Source organism: Cebus imitator, unplaced genomic scaffold, assembly GCF_001604975.1.
Source record: "Cebus imitator isolate Cc_AM_T3 unplaced genomic scaffold, Cebus_imitator-1.0 Scaffold21, whole genome shotgun sequence".
Classification (NCBI taxonomy): Eukaryota; Metazoa; Chordata; class Mammalia; order Primates; family Cebidae; genus Cebus; species Cebus imitator.
The window spans coordinates 221854-239218 of NW_016107336.1; the positions used below are offsets into that span (position 1 = coordinate 221854).

General features: G+C 43.1%; 1 protein-coding gene across 7 annotated transcripts in view; it reads left to right on the plus strand.

Annotated features, from left to right (window-relative positions):
* The window catches only part of PHACTR1 (phosphatase and actin regulator 1), a 335834-nt gene that overhangs the window by 217528 nt on the left and 100941 nt on the right, over positions 1-17365 (plus strand). For 4 of the 7 annotated variants that reach the window (XM_017521490.2, XM_037735987.1, XM_017521492.2 and 1 more), the window contains exons 4-5: positions 5833-6000; positions 8111-8317. In XM_017521490.2, the coding sequence (XP_017376979.1) occupies positions 5833-6000; positions 8111-8317 (375 nt within the window). The remainder of the gene's footprint in view (positions 1-5832; positions 6001-8110; positions 8318-17365) is intronic. The other 3 variants (XM_017521499.2, XM_017521494.2, XM_017521487.2) reach the window with 1 other exon arrangement.

Sequence of the window (17365 nt, forward strand, 5' to 3'; positions counted from 1 at the left end):
CCCCTCTCCCCCTCTCCGCCTCTCCCTCTCTCCCTCTCACCATATAGTACTAGCTCAGCATCTACTGTGCTAGGGACTTCACACAAGTTATTTAACTTTCCAATGTTTGCTTTTCTCTCGACAATGAGGGTAATTTGGTACTAACTACATAGGATGGATGGATGGATGGATGAATGCAATGAACACAGCCTGGCACATAGTAAGCTCTCTGAAATACTGTTTCAGAGGTCATTATTATTACTATCACATCTAAAAAGTCCAACGTAATGCTGGATACCAAAGATGCTCCAGAAATTTTTCTTTCTCCTTTTATTTCTTCCTCCCTGTCTCTCTACTGTGTAAAGAGGCTTTTGTGCAGAGCACAAATTTCTAGATCTATATGAAAACTTTACTCACAAGTTTAAAAAAAAAAAATAGGAATATAAAACTTCAGCCAAGAATAGCAGAAATTCATTCATTTACTTTCTAGGTCTAAACAGTAAGTCAGACAAGAAAAAGAAAACCTGAATATAAAATGTTCTGCTGTGTTAGCTCAACTGATATCTTAGGATTATTTGCAAGTTTGGGTGGGGCACTTTTTCTCATCTCTTTCCAGCCCTCATGCAGCGAATACTTTCATCTGCAAGGAGTCAGGCATCATCTAACACAGTCCTTTTCTTTTCAAGGGACAGACACTAAGGTCCCCAGAAGTTAAGTGGCTTGTTGCGAGCTAGTGATGGCAAGGATGATAAAACAGGACTCACCCTGTGCTTGGAGTCAGGGCTTCTCTCCACTGCAGCTGCGTTTTAGCCCACCTGCCTCTCTGAGAATAAATTAGAGGCGCTCACCAGCACATCTCTGTTAACTGAGACGCAGGCATCTCAGGAGAGCGTGGTTTCTAACAGCATCCTTTCCATCACCTATCAATGCCTCCTTCGATTTTTACCTGAGGTGGAAAAAGCATTCTCTTCCTTTTAGTCTCCAGACTGTTAAGGACTTGAGGGGCCCTCTATTAGCACTCTTCTTCTGTCTCCGAGTTTCTAAACCATGTGAGAAATAAGATAAATGGGAGATCAAAGTAGGGGATCTCTTTCATTACTGGCAAAAGCTGGGCTGGAGGAAGTCATTGAGGGGCCTCATCATTTTCCTCCCCCAGCCTTGACCTTGAGTCAGCCCAACAAGTGGGAAAGTCTGAGTCTGGAGTCAACACAGGTCCAGGGCAGGAGGCAAAGGATGGATGGGCTCCCCCAGTGGAGGCACAAAGGCCGGTGCTTGTACCCCAGCAATGAGGTAGCAGTGGAGAGGGGGCAAGAGGGTCAGCAGGCATCAGGAGCCCTGGGGAAAATGTCTCCACGTAGAAATTGGAGGAATGAGGATTGGGTTTCCCCTCTAACCAAACTATTATTGTTTTGATGTAACATGACAACATGCAATTTTTTTGTATTTTTCTTTTTCTTTTTTTTTTTTTTGAGACAAGAGTTTTGCCCTTGTTGCCCAGGCTGTGGTGCAGTGATATGATCTCAGCTCACTGCAATCTCTCCCTCCTGGGTTGAAGCAATTCTCCTGCCTCAGCCTCCGGAGTAGCTCGGATTACAGGTGTACGCCACCATGCCCAGCTAATTTTTGTATTATTAGTAGAGACAGGGTTTTACCATGTTGGCCAGGCTGGTCTTGAACTCCTGACCTCAGGTAATCCACCCACCTCAGCCTCCCAAAGTGCTGGGATTACAGGTGTAAGCCACCACAAGCAGCCTTTCTTATTTTTTTAAATAAATATAAGCATCTTGCAGGGGGAAGAAAAGCAAAGGATCATTAAGTTCTATGTCATGCCGGATTCACTTCAGAGCTTTGCTAACCTACATGCCTATTTCATTTGAATGTCATTGTAATCCACATGTGCATACTGTCCTCCATTCTGGCTTTTGTACTTGAAATTATTTCAAACACATTTCATGCCTCCACGTCACTCGTGTGGTCATTTCAATTGCGTTTCTCTAATTCCTAGCAAGGTTATGCATTTTACAAGCGGCACCTGGGACTTGATTTTTTTTGTTTACCAGAACAAATACTCTTCCTCCCTGGAAGAGTTTGTTCTTTTATTAGTTCTGTGTAGCACATGTGTTCCCATTGTGCTGCTTTTGTTCGTTCTATTTGGTGTACAGCATTTCCTTTTGCAAATTAAAAATCAGAAAGTTTTATGAGGAAGTCAGAACTATCCATCTGGTTTCCCTCTTGAATGACCTGAATAAATAAATATATATTTCTTTCTACTATTCTATTTTTCCTACTTCTTTATTCTAATTTTAAAGTTTTGTTTTTAAATTTTGGATCTGCATGAAATGTCTTGCCATATCGGTTCAATATATAGATATAAAGCAAATTTTATTCAATGGTTATTTATTAAATAAGCATTTCTTATCCCACTAGAGATGTATTTTAAACATGGTATTTTGTTTGTTTTTATTTTTGTTTTTGAGATGGAGTGTCACTCCGTCACCCAGGCTGGAGTCCAATGGCATGATCTTGGCTCACTGCAACCTCCGCCTCCCAGGTTCAAGCAATTCTTCTGCCTCAGCCTTTTGAGTAGCTGGGATTACAGGCACATGCCACCATACCTGGCTAATTTTTGTATTTTTAGTAGAGACAGGGTTTCACCATATTGGTCAGGTCGGTCTCAAACTCCTGACCTCAGGCAATCCGTCTGCCTCAGCCTCCAAAAACCGTAATTCATATCATAGAAAATCTGATTCAGTGGTGAGATTACATTTATTAATGTACTTTTGTGTTTCAGAATTAGAGTTGACACTTCTAAAAATCTTAAACTCCAGAGGGTCCTGAAACTTGAGCCTTTTCAGAACAAAATGTTCTTCCTTCATACAATATTTTACCAGGTATGGTGGCTCATGCCTATGATTTCAGCACTTTGGGAGGCCAAGGCAGGAGGATCACATGAGCAGATGACTTCAAGACCAGCCTTAGCAACATAGCAAGACCCCATCTCTACAGAGAAAATAGCCAGGCATGGTAGTGTGCACCTGTAGTCCCAACCACTTGGGAAGCTGAAGTGGGAGGATCACTTGAACCTAGGAGGTCAAGTCTGCACTCCAGCCTGGGTGACAGAGCGAGACCCTTTCGGGGGGTGTGTGTGTGTGTGTGTGTGTGTGTGTGTGTGTGTGTGTGTGTTTGAAAACATAATAAAAAATTTAAAATATTATTTAAAAGTGGCAGTATTATTCTATCCTTATATGAATCTAAGTCGAATAGTTTTTACTTTTGTTGCTACCCATCTTGGTCATAAATGATATTGATGAATTCATACTTGTGGTTTTCATTTCTTTCTGCTGGATATGTATATACATATATGGATGGTTGGATATTTGCTAGATAGGTGGGTATAGACAGACAGACAGACAAAACATGGTTATCAATATTAATGTTGAATAAATTGCCAAAAGCTAAGATATGTGTATGTTCTGTATCTTTCTTCTAATTGTGTAAATTGGAAAACCCTTTAATAAAACAATTTCACAAGATCCACATATGTGTCACTAGATTTTGGAATATTAATACAGGAAAATCTCATTACTGGGATTGATCCTAAAGGGGGAGAATTCTAATTGCAGAAAAATTGTATGCAGGACGATGGTCCTCATTGCATTTTTTTCATAATAGCATAAAACTGTCCCTTTGTGACCAACCAAATGGGAGATAGCCAAGTAAATACCGATATATAGTTATCCAGTATAATCATTAAGATGACAGTTATGCAAATTACAATGCTTATAATAGTATGGGGGAAGCAAGACACAAAATTTGGCACACAGTAGGATTATAATCTTGAAAAATATGTGCCAAAAGAGGAAACTGCTTCTGTTAGGTTAGGGTGGTGATATGATCGGTGTTTTATACCTTCTCCTGTTTTTACTTTTTCTAAGGCAATGTATATTTAGCAATTATAACAATGGAATTCCCAAGACTGTTTCTTCTTCAAAGTGGTTTTGGCCTTTGCGATTTAGCAATGTTACTTTTAATCTATAGAGAGCTCAATTTTTCAAGAGTTAATATGTCCCAAGAGGAGCGAGCAATATTGCTTCTCTGTTACCAGCAAAGCCCAGAATTCATGGAGAGAATCTGGAGTAATCCTGCTGCAGTTGCATCTCTTTTGTTCTAATGTTGCTTCTGTGGTACTTTTAACTGCTAAAATCCATGGCAGTCTTTCGATTCCAATCTTCCCCCAAAGAAGTAGAATTTGGCAAGAACCCCGATACCTCCATCCCCTCTATCTCGTCCCGGAATTTTATTGTACTTGGAACATCAAGAATCAAAGTGGTTTCCTAGAGATGCATTTGACTGAATGGCAGCTGCATCATTATTCCACCAACTGGGAAACTGAAGCAGAGATACTTCCCACGGCATCCGTTTGAACATGCTAAATAAAGGCATGTTAAGAGGACTGGGGAGCATCCATGATGGGATGGCGACGTACTGACACTCAGCCCTTCCCATCCCAAAGACTCCCAGTTCATCTGTGTGATTTCCACTGCATGGGCTTACAGTCTGCACTGCTTTTGCTTTCTTGTTAATGAGTAATCAATCATCATATTGTTGATCATCATCATAAATTTTACTACCATTTTGGGCATATAAAAAAGCTGAATTTAAAAAAAAACACACACTCTTCAAGTGCTGATGCTTTTCACTATCTGCTTCGGAGGAATTTTTTTTTTTGCATTCATTATATTTTTTCCGTGCTTATAGAAGATTCAGGTCAAACACCATATGCCCTTGAATCATATGCTATTTCAGGGCTGTTGGTTTGTTGATTACTCCGTTGAACAGATATTCACTGGACCGACTCTAATAGGGGATGGGTCATGGAGGGATTCTGTGCCACCATACATCACTGATATATAAAATTAAACTAGAGGTGGAACATAGCAGAAGGAAAGGATTATTTATCCAAGAATCACCTTGGAGTCACTTCCCTGTTTCTTTTCTGCAAGTCATCATCTTGCTCCTGGTTTTAAGTCAGGTAATTGCTTTGCTGGTTTCTGTGTTTCTGACTCGGCAGAACTTAGTCTTTCATCTGATGTTTATTCATCTCGCTGGAACAGCTTTCAGTCCTCTTTAAAAATTAATTTGACTTTAATGTCTAGTTATCTAAGACTCCCCTGGGCTAGGATGAAATCACACTGGGGGAATTTTGATTTGACAAATGGCCATTGTATGGGAGCCTTTGATCCTGCACCGTGGGCCTTGTTTTGCTGAGCTTTAAGCAACATCAAAGTCTACAGGACGCAGTATGATTGGTGGTCGGCACTGGGAGAATTCTGGCGCTTCCCGGCATCCCTGGGTGGCTGCAGCCTATTAGGTGCAGATGAGAGCCGTCCTAATCCTTTATCCAAGTAGAGAAATTGGCCAAGGGCGGAGGCAAACAGAAGATGTGATGAGATTTTCCTAGGACCTTGCTGCCTGTTGAGTGACAAGAAGACTTTTGCTCTCTAAAGTAGGAATTCCCAGTGTTTTTTCCAAGTTTTTAGAAATTATGAGACAAATAATTTTAATTTGCTTTTTATTTTTAAAAATACATAGAAAATGTGATGGATTGGATTAGAAAGACAGAGATAAAACAGGCAAAATGCTGACGATCATTGGAAATTGTTGCCCTGATGAGTAGACAACATATCTCTAAAGATCAAATAAATGTCTTAAAAAGAACAGATGTTGGTTTTAGAGACTGACCTTGATAAAGATTGTTCAGCAGCAGCTAGACTCAGTTAGCAGGCAGTCAGTGCCTCTTTCTTGGAAGGCAGACATTGTCTAACTCTGCAATCTCCTTTTCTTTCTTGACAGATGGGGAGCTCTCCATATCCAATGAAGAGGACTCCCTAGAAAATGGGCAGTCCCTGAGCTCCAGCCAGCTGTCTCTGCCTGCCCTGTCCGAAATGGAGCCAGTCCCAATGCCCAGGGATCCCTGCTCGTATGAGGTGCTCCAACCTTCAGACATCATGGATGGGCCAGGTAATGCCCCAGCAGGATTTTAGGGCAAGTCCCAGACGGTGGCACCAGGAATCTTTGACCTGGCTGGACTTGGAGTTCTATTTTGGACTATCCTGAGCATAAGGAGCTGGAAACCTAGATAAAACGGATTAGTTTTTAGTACATACTGAGTACTTTTTTAAGTGGAAAATATTTACACTCATGATTCTACAGTGTTTAAAAAACTCTTGATTACCTTAATCTCTTTAAAGAAGATATGGCTTATTTTTGTAACATTACTGATTTAAAATATCATTATTTTGTTTTTTTAACACTCATCTCTGTTAAGGTAAAGCTGAGGAATCCTAAATTTCTATATGACACCTAATTTGTCTGTTCGAAAGGCCCTTCAGTCTTAGTCCCAATACACCAGTCAATGGTTGTGTCAACTTATTGGATACAGTCAATCAATTTAATTGTCAATTAAATTGTATACACTTTACTGATTGAATTGTATCCTGCCGATAGCTGATTTTTGATGCCGTCTGACTGTCATCTCTTCCTTTGGTCCAAAGGTGGCTGAGTGGCCAATACTCATTCTCTCAGAAGGTTTGAAGAGTGGTCCTAATTTGCTCCAAAATGGGTCCCTCCTGACAGCTAGTGAGCAGTGGTACTTGCTGTCAGATGAGTCTGGGAGAAGGAACCTCTTGCGATATCCAGGGTATAGGTAGAGAGGCCTTTTTCCCCATCATGTGCAAAATCCACATCTGCAGGTGGTCACGTGGGAGGTTGGGGGGGATGGGGTTTCACAGGGTTAATTCCCATGCTTCGCTGTGGGACCTGGTGAGTCATTGGTCCGTTACTGTGTCCTACGCCGCTCGTAATAGTGTCCCTGAGACAGGAGAATGTAGTGCTCATGAGGATTCTCTGCAGGGCTTTGGTACTGCACAGAACACCTGATCAGGGAGGAAGAAGGTGGGGGGGCAAGGAGAGGAGTCACTTACAGGCTTTCTCACTGGGGCAGTGGCGGGAGGTTAGAGGAGACATAGTGAAGTTACACCCTCCCACCCCAGGGAGCGTTTCCCAATGAAAGCAGTGCATTTTGTAAAACAATCCAGCCTGCCTTACGACACTGAAATCAGCTAGAATTGATTGTTATAGTAAAACTCTGACATTCCAGCAGAATCACAGATTTTCACTCTGTCATCAGCCAAGCTACTGGCATGGTAGAAAGGTGTGTGCCACAACCCAATGACAGCACTTCATGAAAGCCAGTCAGGGGGTTCCCCCATAAAGGAAAGGAAGAGATGGGTCCAATGCAGTGCAAAGAGAAATGGAGGGAGTGACACGAGAAAACAGTAGTTGTGGTGAGCAAGAAGAGAGAGGCGAGGGGCAGATTGAAAGATTGAAAGGTTGACTTAAAGCACCCTTTGCCTCGTCAAGGTTTACAGGAGCTGGCAAGGGCAGGACGCTGTTGCTAAAATCACAGAGTTTGGGCTGGGAGGCTGCTGCTCAGCGCCGGGCACTCCGGAACCTGGAGGAGCAGCTGTGCAGGGCCCCAGGGTGCAGCCTGTGCGGTGTCAGCATTCCAGCCTGTCATCTGTACCCGGTGTCACAGATCTGAGAGCAGAGACAGAGCAGACCCAGTAGACAAAACTGAGCCCCTCCGCTCTTTTGAATCCACTCTCTCTTGCCCCTCATCAGAGGACAAGCAGGCCCCAGCAAGGGTGCTGGCATTCGGTTCTGGTTTGGTTTAGAGGGGCTCTGCACCCTGACCTTCTGCAACAGCCACCCTGGTGATTCCTGCTGCGCCCCGTCAGTCACATCTGAGAGCATGCGTAGGGTTTGTATGACCAGTGCTGAATCTGAAATGGTCAAGTTTTTGATGGTTTGGAGAAAACGCCCTCCTCCTCTTTCTCCCTGTTGCTCTTCCCACCTCTGCCCTCTCTCTTCCTCTGCCTCCTCTCTCTGTCCCTCCTGCTTCGCTGGATTTCTGGTGTCCTCGCTGTAGCTCTCTACACATGCGTGGTGGCCTGAAGCATCGGTGCTCCGCTGTGTTGCTAGCCCGAGTCCCTGTCCTGTGTTCCCCACTGGCCGTGCCTGCACTGCGTTTGTGTAATGTCTCCTGTGTATCATGTGGTTGTCCCCTCAGTGTCTGAAGAGAGTCCCTCTGCCAGTGAGTCTGGAGTCCTCCTGTCCCAAGATCCTTCAACCAAACCAGTCCTGCTTCTGCCCCCCAAAAAACCTGCTGCTTTCCCTGGAGACCATGAAGAGACCCCAGTGAAGCAGCTGCCCCTTCTCAAGCAGCCCCCGGCCCTGCCTCCCAAACCCACTACCAGGATTGCCAACCACTTAACAGGTGAGTGCAGACATGTGGGGCAAGCAGTCCCTCCTTCCCTTCAAGGGATTTTCTTTTTCTCTTGTTCTTTTATCTGAGGCCTGAATGCAGCTCTCTGGGGAGGTTGCCCTGTGGGCTGTTTGGGTGTTTCTGTGTGTGTCTTGATATCTGCAGTCATGACCAGGGTTTGTGTTTTCGTGTTTGATATCCACCTACCAGCCATAGGCCAAGAGTGCTCAGTCACGTGTATCTGTAAATATGTACATTGTATTTAAGTGACTAATTCAAGATTGTTTGCTCACCTGGTGAAGTAGATTCAATGTCAGCATTTTTGCAAAGATAAAGAATAGTGCCTTCTTCAAGAGTTTGTCAAGGCTTTAAATTTTTTGTTGTTATTGATCTGAAGCCTGGTATATTTCTCCTATTAAAATTCATGCCAGTGCTGTCTGTTCTCTTAGGAAAAACAAAAAAGCCAATCTGCAAATTATGTGGTAAATACTTTTAAAAGAAGAGTGAACTTAGCAATGTTGCCTTAAAATGATTGCGCACATACTCTGCAGTGTTCTTAAGTGTTGCTTAATGAACGTATCCACAGGCATTAAATTGGCACTCAGTGAAATTGTACTTCACTGCACTTTGGCCCATGAAGTAGACACCACTTTGTGATTCAAGGCTGTGGTGTAATCAGAGCTTAAAAGAGTTCAGAGGGTCATTTTTCCAACTTTGGTAACAGTTTCACCTGATGCTGATCAATTGCATTTTTAAAAAGTGTTCAGTATTTTGACAAATAATACTTAAGTCATCACTCTAACATTTTGTAACATGTAATGGTGGTGGAATTAGGGGGAAATATTTAGCTATCTTATAGGAGAGACACTGAGGTTCAAGAAAAATAAGTGACTTCCAAGGCTGACAGGAATTCTGTAATAGAGGCACAATTGATGCTGTGTTTCTCAACTCCAAGTTCAGCTAATGTTGTTTCCATAGCAGGCTGTCTTCCACATGATACCAAGTTCTAGTAGAGTCCGTCTGAGGCATGAGCTCATGTCAAACTGCTCTATTAATGTGTATGTCCATCCAAGTCAGATGTGTATGGTTTGAAGGAGCAAATTCCCATCTAATGCAACCATGTAACACATTAATAACACTTGAGTTCGGTGTCCAAAAATTGAAATTCACAGAAGGCCACCAAGGAGAGAAAGCCCCATAAGCCTCCTCCTAGGTGATCTCCACTGTCCATCTGTCTGTCTATTGAATAAAAATTGAATGTTGCTGTACATATTGTTTACCACCTGCTTTTTGCATTTGGTGATATGTTGTAAACTGTAAGCTGATTCTCATGTTAGTATTCTGTAACATGACTTTATCAGCTGCTTGACATAGATCAGGGTTTACTTAACCGACCCCTTAAGGTTTTTTCCCAGCTTTCTTATTGTTAAATCACAACAGCAGACAACTGCAACAGCCTGCATATAATTCATAAGCATCTCTGCGTTTTCTCTAATTGATTTCTAAAATTAGAACTGTTGAGTCAAAGATTATGCACCCTAAAGGCTTTGATGTCAAATTTCCCTTAAGAAGGATTCAACATTGTACAAAATAAACCCTTACATGTCATACATATTTATTCAACACATCTACAATAGGCAGAATACTGTACTAAGTATCAAAGTAGATAGGAATATGTAAGAGTTTCATGCAGCTGTCTCCAACTTTTTTGGCACCAAGGACCAGTTTTGTGGAAGACCATTTTTCCGTGGACTGGAGGTGGGGCGGGGGAGATGATTTCAGGATGATTCAAGTGCATTACATTTATTGTGTGCTTGATTTCTATTATGATTACATTGTAATACATAATGAAATCATTATACAACTCAACATAATGTAGAATCCATGGAAGCCCTGAGCTTGTTTTCCTGTGACTAGACAGCCCCATCTAAGGGTGATGGGAGACAGTGACAGATCATCAGGCTGTGGATTTTCATAAGGAGCACGCAACCAGGATCCCTCACAGGCACATTTCACTCTAGGGTTCCTGCTCCTCTGAGAATCAAATGCTCCTGCTGATCTGACAGGAAGTGGAGCTTAGGTGGTAACGTGAACAGTGGGGAGAAGCTGTAAATACAAATGAAGCTTCACCCACCACTCACCTCCTGCTGTACAGCCCAGCTCCTAATAGGACATGGACCAGTACAAGATCATGGCCCCGGGGGTTGGGGACCCCTGGTTTAATGAACACATATATATAGAGAGAGACAGAGAAAGTACTAACGTAACTACTGTTAGCAATAACACTTGAAGTTCAGTGAAGTCTGATAAAGAGGTTATAGGAGAAGGCTGAAGCTTGAACTGACTTTTCAAGCATGAAGGACATTTATAGAGGAAGGAAGAGTATTCCAGGAAGAAAGACCCTAGACAAAGCCTCGGAGGTGGCAACATTTTGGGTCATTGAAAAGTTGGCTGAACAGGGGTGGAAGCTTCATTCTGAGGTATACTGAGAGACAGGACTCACTAGGTAAAGGTGTGAAAAGTTTTAGATTTTATTCCCTAGGCGGTGAAAAGGCTTTGGAGGTTTTTGAGCAGAGGAGTGATGTGATGAAAACTAGCCTTTAAGAGATCTTCTTGGATCACCATGTAGAAGAGCAGAAAGAGGAGCAGGTTGAAGGCCTATCGGAGAAGCCACCACCGAGGCCAGCTCCAGGCCACATACTCCAAAGTCAGATCAGTTAAATGGACTGATCTGAGCCAGGGAGACCATTGAAGAGGCTTCTCCAGTCATTGAAATATGAGCTAACAAGCATCTGACTGATATCAGTGGGGAGAAAGAGAGCAGACCAGTGGATATGACACTGGAAAAAGAAGAGTCAACAGAATTTTTTTTTTTTTTTTTTTTTGAGACAGTTTCACTCTGTCGCCCAGGCTAGAGTGCAGTGGTGCAATCTCAGCTCACTGCAACCTCTGCCTCCCGGGTTCAAGCAATTCTCCTGCCTCAGCCTTCCAAACAGCTGGGACTACAGGCACCTGCCACCATGCCCAGCTAATTTTTTTTGTATTTTTAGTAGAGATGGGGTTTTATCATATTGGCCAGCCTGGTCTTGAGCACCTGAATTTGTGATCCGCCTGCCTCAGCCTCCCAAAGTGCTGGGATTGCAGGCATGAGCCACCACGCCAGGCCAGAATTTCTTAACAAATGATACCCTCTGATTTATCTAGTTTTCTAATTAATGGGGGCAAACTTGAGTTTCATCTGTGAGCCCAGGAGTTCAGGTGGCCTGGTATCCACAGGAATCTTTACAAATAAGAAACCAAAGATATCTCAATTGGCCCCGTCTCTCTGGCTTCCCTGGTCCTTTCCTGATAGAGTACACTCTATTATCTGTATGCCTCACCTCCGTACATTAGGATCAAATGAATAAAAATACACAGAAAGCTAATATCCTTACTATGTAGTACATGGTAACCTCTTAAATATGATAAAGCAAGACAGGTAGTCTGTGGACTGCAAATCTAGTACTATCCTTTTGGGCTTAAACTCAATTAGACTTGCTTAATTTTTATAAGTGAGCAATCAGTCATAATGAATCTGCTTCACCACGAGGTAGCTACATTAACCCTGTTCTGTTACTAATTTCTCTGAAGACATCTGGGCCATGTCAGAAGGAATTAATAAACTAAGAATTCTAGTACTTTAAATTGAGGCTCATGAGTTTTCATCTGTTCTCAGTGTCTGCTGCTCTGCTTACATGTTTGAAAGGAAATGCAGGACAGTTGAAAGACACCAAGCATGATTAATGGGAAGTGACAGTGGTTAATGGGCTGGTAGAACGCTGGAGGAAACGTGAGTCTGAATTGAAGCTACTTCCAAGTTCATGGTCAGGGAAAGTCATGCAGAAATACCTCTACTTGGGCATTTGCTTACATTTTATCAGGAAAACATAATTAATTTGGAGAGCATTTGCCTTACAATTTTTTTCTGTTCATCAGCCAGGCGGAGAAAAGTTCTCTCACTCTTCCTGTCTGTCTTGCTTCTTTTCTTGTTAACATCTCCTTCCATCTAACCTCTTCCGCAGCATCAGCCATTCAGTGGCATGTGATACAGGGCCAGGAATTGTTGGGCATCAGTGTCCTTTGCTTCCGGAAGTACAGTGTCTGACAGAGCTTGTTGTGTAATGAACGTGATCTGAAGTGAAATGCATTCTTCTTGGAATCCTTGGAGTGATAGATGACCCCGAAAGGATAACAAAGGCAAAGGCCACTGTCTCCTACCTCTCTAAGTCATCATCAATCACTTCTCATGGCATCTGACTACAGAAGTCAGATGTTCAACACTGCATGAATAACCTATGCCTTCTGCATAAGGTACCTGTGGCAGGTGCCCCCAGCGTGCCAGCTGAATGAGAGATAATCAGTGTAGCTGGACTTCACAGTTGGATGTTCACACTTGGGTAATGATAATTGTAGTTAGCCTTTGTTGAGAACTTTACCACATACCCTTTGATACTGTTAACATTATTACCTCTTTTTCACAGATGAATATGAAATTTGGAGAAATTAAAGGATTTGGTCATAGTTACATAACTAGTAAGTGACAGATAAGCAGGAACCTATTTTCTTTGACTCCAGAATCTTCATTTATAACCATTCGTTTATACCATCTCCACAAAGATTCCCTTTTTTCTTTTTGAGGCAGGGTCTCACTATGTCTTCCAGGCTGGAGTACATTGGTGCAATCACAGCTCACTGCAGCCTCCGCCTCCCAAGTGCAAGTGATTCTCCCACCTCAGCTTCCTGAGTAGCTGGAACTACAAGCACATGCCACCACACCTGGCTAATTTTTGTGTTTTTTGTAGAGATGGAATTTCACCATGTTGCCCAGGCTGGTCTGGAACTCCTGGGCTCAACTGATCTGCCCACCTCTGCCTCCAAAGTGCTGGGATTACAGGAATGAGCCACCTTGCCCAGCCTATTCCCAAATAGTAAAAAAAAAACGTCAGCTTTCTTTGTTCTTTTGGCTCTGTATGTTTTAATCTGTTTAAGAAGTTAGAAAATCTGCTTTGTTTTTATAAGTTGTATTATTCTGCTTGGGCTGCCACAGCAAAAGAACACTGGGTAGCCTACACAACAGAAATGTAGTTCTCGTAGTTCTAGAGGCTGGAAAGTCTAAGATCAAGGTCTGTCGAGTTCAGTTTCCAGTGACATCTCTCTTGCTGGCCTGTAGACAGCTACCTTGTTGCTATGTTCTCACATAACAGGGAGAGAGAAAGAGATCTCTGATGTCTCTCTCTTTTTNTGGATACAGAGTTTCCACTCTGTTACCCAGTCTGGAGTGCAGTGGCACAATCTCAGCTCACTGCAACCTCTGCCTCCTGGGTTCAAGTGATGTGATTCTCTTGCCTCAGCCTCCTGAGCACTGGGATTATAGGCTTGTGCCACCATGCCCAGCCAACTTTTGTATTTTTAGTAGAGACGGGGTTTCACCATGTTGGCCAGACTGGTCTTGAACTCCTGGCTTCAAGTGATCTGCCTGTCTTGGCCTCCCAAAGTGCTGGGACTACCAGCATGAGTCACCGCATGTGGCCTGATGTCTCTTCTTATAGGGACATTAAATTTATCACATTAGGGTTCCATCTTCAGGACCTCATTTGACCTTGATTACTTCCTTACTCCAAATACAATCACATTATGGGTGAGTGTTTCAACCAATTAATTTAGGGAGTAGGGGAACACAATTCAGTCCACAGCATGACTAAAATTTATCTAGTTTTTCAAAAATTAGTCATATACTCAAGGCACTAAGTTATAAAGAGGAGGACCTGAGTTCAGTTGGGTTGGGTTTCAAAGAACAGACCCAAAAGAGACAGTTTGTAGAAGAGTCAGAAGCAGGGGCGGATCACATGGGAAGCATCTGACCACAGTTAGAGATTATTGACACTTCAGCGAAGAAAGGAAGCTCTTGCTTATCCTTAAAAACAGGTCCTGATAATACACACCTACCCAGGACTTATTTGCACTGTGTTTAGAATTTACGTGAAGGAAACTGCATATATTCTCAGAACTTAGTTGACTTCTCATTTCAATGTTACCGAAGTATTTGCACTACAACTTTGTCTGACAAATGGTACCCATGCCCTGTGGTATTTTCAGCCCCAGCAGGTGTACCTGTGTAATGAGAATCCTCTATCCACGCTTGACCAGCGTTCCTGTTTGTAGCTGTCTCTAGTTTTGTGGACATTTTCTCTGTTCTGCAGTTGCATGTTGCTATGTAATTTCATTACATGTCTCTATTTTTCTCAGATACTTTCTCTCCCCCATGACCCCCGCATTCCCCAACCCTCCACGTCCACCACTCCAGCCCTCCAGAACCACCTGGCTACTTCTGCCTCTAGTCCCTGCCTTCCCTCCCCATATTCCCAGTACAAGAAAACCAAAGATTCAACCACTGTGAACTTGGACTTCGTGTCTTTAAATGGAAAAAAATGAATGTTCACATAGAAGTCTCAGAGGCTTAAGGTTTGCATTCTCTTGGTAACTGATACTTGGAAGGACTTCTGTGTTCTTTATGAGATAGTCAAGTGCAGCCATAAGGTTCATATACTCACAGACCCTAGAGACGGGAGGCAGAGCTCACCACACAGGGCACGTGGGAAGCCTTAGTGTGGTCAGGAGGCAGAAAGCAAGGAGAGGAGAAAGCCGAGACCAGAGTCTATTGGTGTTTCTGCAGAAAGGCAAGGCGGGGCAGACTGAAAATGTTAGGACTAGCTAGTTTGCATGATTTCAGCAGCTCTAAGCTGTACGAGTGTTCTGTGGTTGCCTGGTACCTGGCCATGGGGTGATTAAGGCAGAGGAATAATGCATTCTGGGGTGAACAGGCCTGATAGAGAGGAAGCCTAGCTCTGGACTGGTTTGTTTGCATATCAAAGGCCTGAGCCCTTGCTAACTCAGAATTGCCCAGCCCCAGGAGGGACAGCCTCCCCAGGCAGAAAGGTTTTTAAGATGTCAAAACTCATACAGAAAATAAAAAATGGAAACAACACCAAAAGAATGAGGGAGTTACCTGAATTTACTTTTTGTACTCACTTTTCCACCCATTTCTCCATGATTTTCCAATCTTGTTTCTGTTCTCAAAATGCAGACGTTTTTCCTGTAGGGCATACAAGGACTGCCTGTTGATTAAAACGCGTTTTAAAGGATGCTTTCTGCTCCAATTTCTATAACCAGGGCAAAGACCGTAGCAGAATACCTGTCTTTTTGTAGCACTGTGAGGTCGGAGATGTAATTCACTCAGCACTTATGTTTTGAGTGCCTGCAAGGTGCTCTGCCAGCCCTCAACAATGTACAAAAATTAAGGCCATCAGCGGGCAGAGCTGCAGACTCTGATAAGCTCCAGAAACTGTTTAATAGGAGGAGATATAAACATGGCTCTAAAGAAATTCAAGTATAAGAGGTCAAATCCTTTTGAAGGAATCAAGAAAAAGAATCAAGGAGGAATCAAGAAAAATTATGGAGGAGGATTTATTTAAGACAAGCCTTAAAGATGAGTAGGATTTTGACAGGTAGGATTGGAGGAGGAGGTTGTTCTTAAACAAGACACAAAGGACACACAGGCACCTGAGTACAAGGCTGATGATGTTCAAGAAATAGCAAATAGTCCAGTCAGCAGGAATGTAGGATTCTTGTAGTATAGTAAGGAAAACGGAGGCTGAAAAGTGGATTCTGGTGAAACTGTAAAGAACCTTGAATGCCACAAGGAAGGATTTAACTTTGTTGAAGGAGGTTGAGCATCTTTTGTCTATTGTTTTAGCAACAATTGCTTGATTTCAGCCAAACATGTCTCCTCAGTGTTCCTATGGATAAGATGGACAGTAATGTTGTTGGAGGGATTTATAACTGGATGTTCTTGGGCTCAAGTGATCATCTCAACCTCAGCCTCCCAAGTAGCTGGAACTGCAGGCATGCACCATTACTCCTGGCTAATTTTTTTAAAAAAGTTTTTAGAAACAAGGTTTTGCTATGTTGCTCAGGCTGATCTCCAACTCCTGGGCTCAAGCAATCCTCCTGCCTCAGCCTCCCAATTAACTGGGGCATGTCCAACATCAACATGAAATTGCAAAGGGCACCAAGCTTCCTTCCTCTTCGATTTTTCTAAACATCACAGGGGTAAGTTTCATGGGGGCAGGGATTTAATCTGATGTGTCCCCTGCTGAGTGCTTGGCTAATGCTGAACTCCTAGGAGCCTTTGCGAGGGAGAGAAGCCCTGTTGTCGAAGGAGGAGTTTGATGGTCTTTTTCCTGTATGTTCATAGCAGCAGACTTGCATCTTTAGGGAACCTAGCAAAATGTTCTCCACTTCTGCATTCTGCCATAAAAGAAACCTGATTCTCCTGTATTCTGTAGTGTTTGAAGGAAACACAACCTAGATGTAAAAGCAACCCTTTCTAAGAGTAGCAGTTAGAACGTGACAGTCACCCATGTTGGTCAAACTCATGATCCAGCCCTAGGTCTCGGGCCGTGCACTAAGAATTTTGAGGGGAAACAGGCATGCTCTTACACCAGCTACAGACAGTTAGACCAGCCACTAACATCACTATAAATCCAAAAATATGAGTGTGCCCTCCAGCAGTGAATACATAGCATCGTGCATCCAAGAGATGCAAGGTAAGAGGTGAGCTGCAGCCGTCCTTGTTTTTCCTTTAAAATATTTATGGGTCGGCCGGGCGCGGTGGCTCAAGCCTGTAATCCCAGCACTTTGGGAGGCCGAGGCGGGTGGATCACGAGGTCAAGAGATCGAGACCATCCTGGTCAACATGGTGAAACCCCGTCTCTACTACAAAAAACTACAAAAAATTAGCTGGGCATGGTGGCACGTGCCTGTAATCCCAGCTACTCAGGAGGCTGAGGCAGGAGAATTGCCTGAACCCAGGATGCGGAGGTTGCGGTGAGCCAAGATCGCGCCATTGCACTCCGGCCTGGGTAACAAGAGCGAAACTCCGTCTCAAAAAAATAAAATTAAAAATAAAAATAAAAATAAATCTTCTATGCCTTATTATATTTTTCCTGTCTTTTCTGTGTT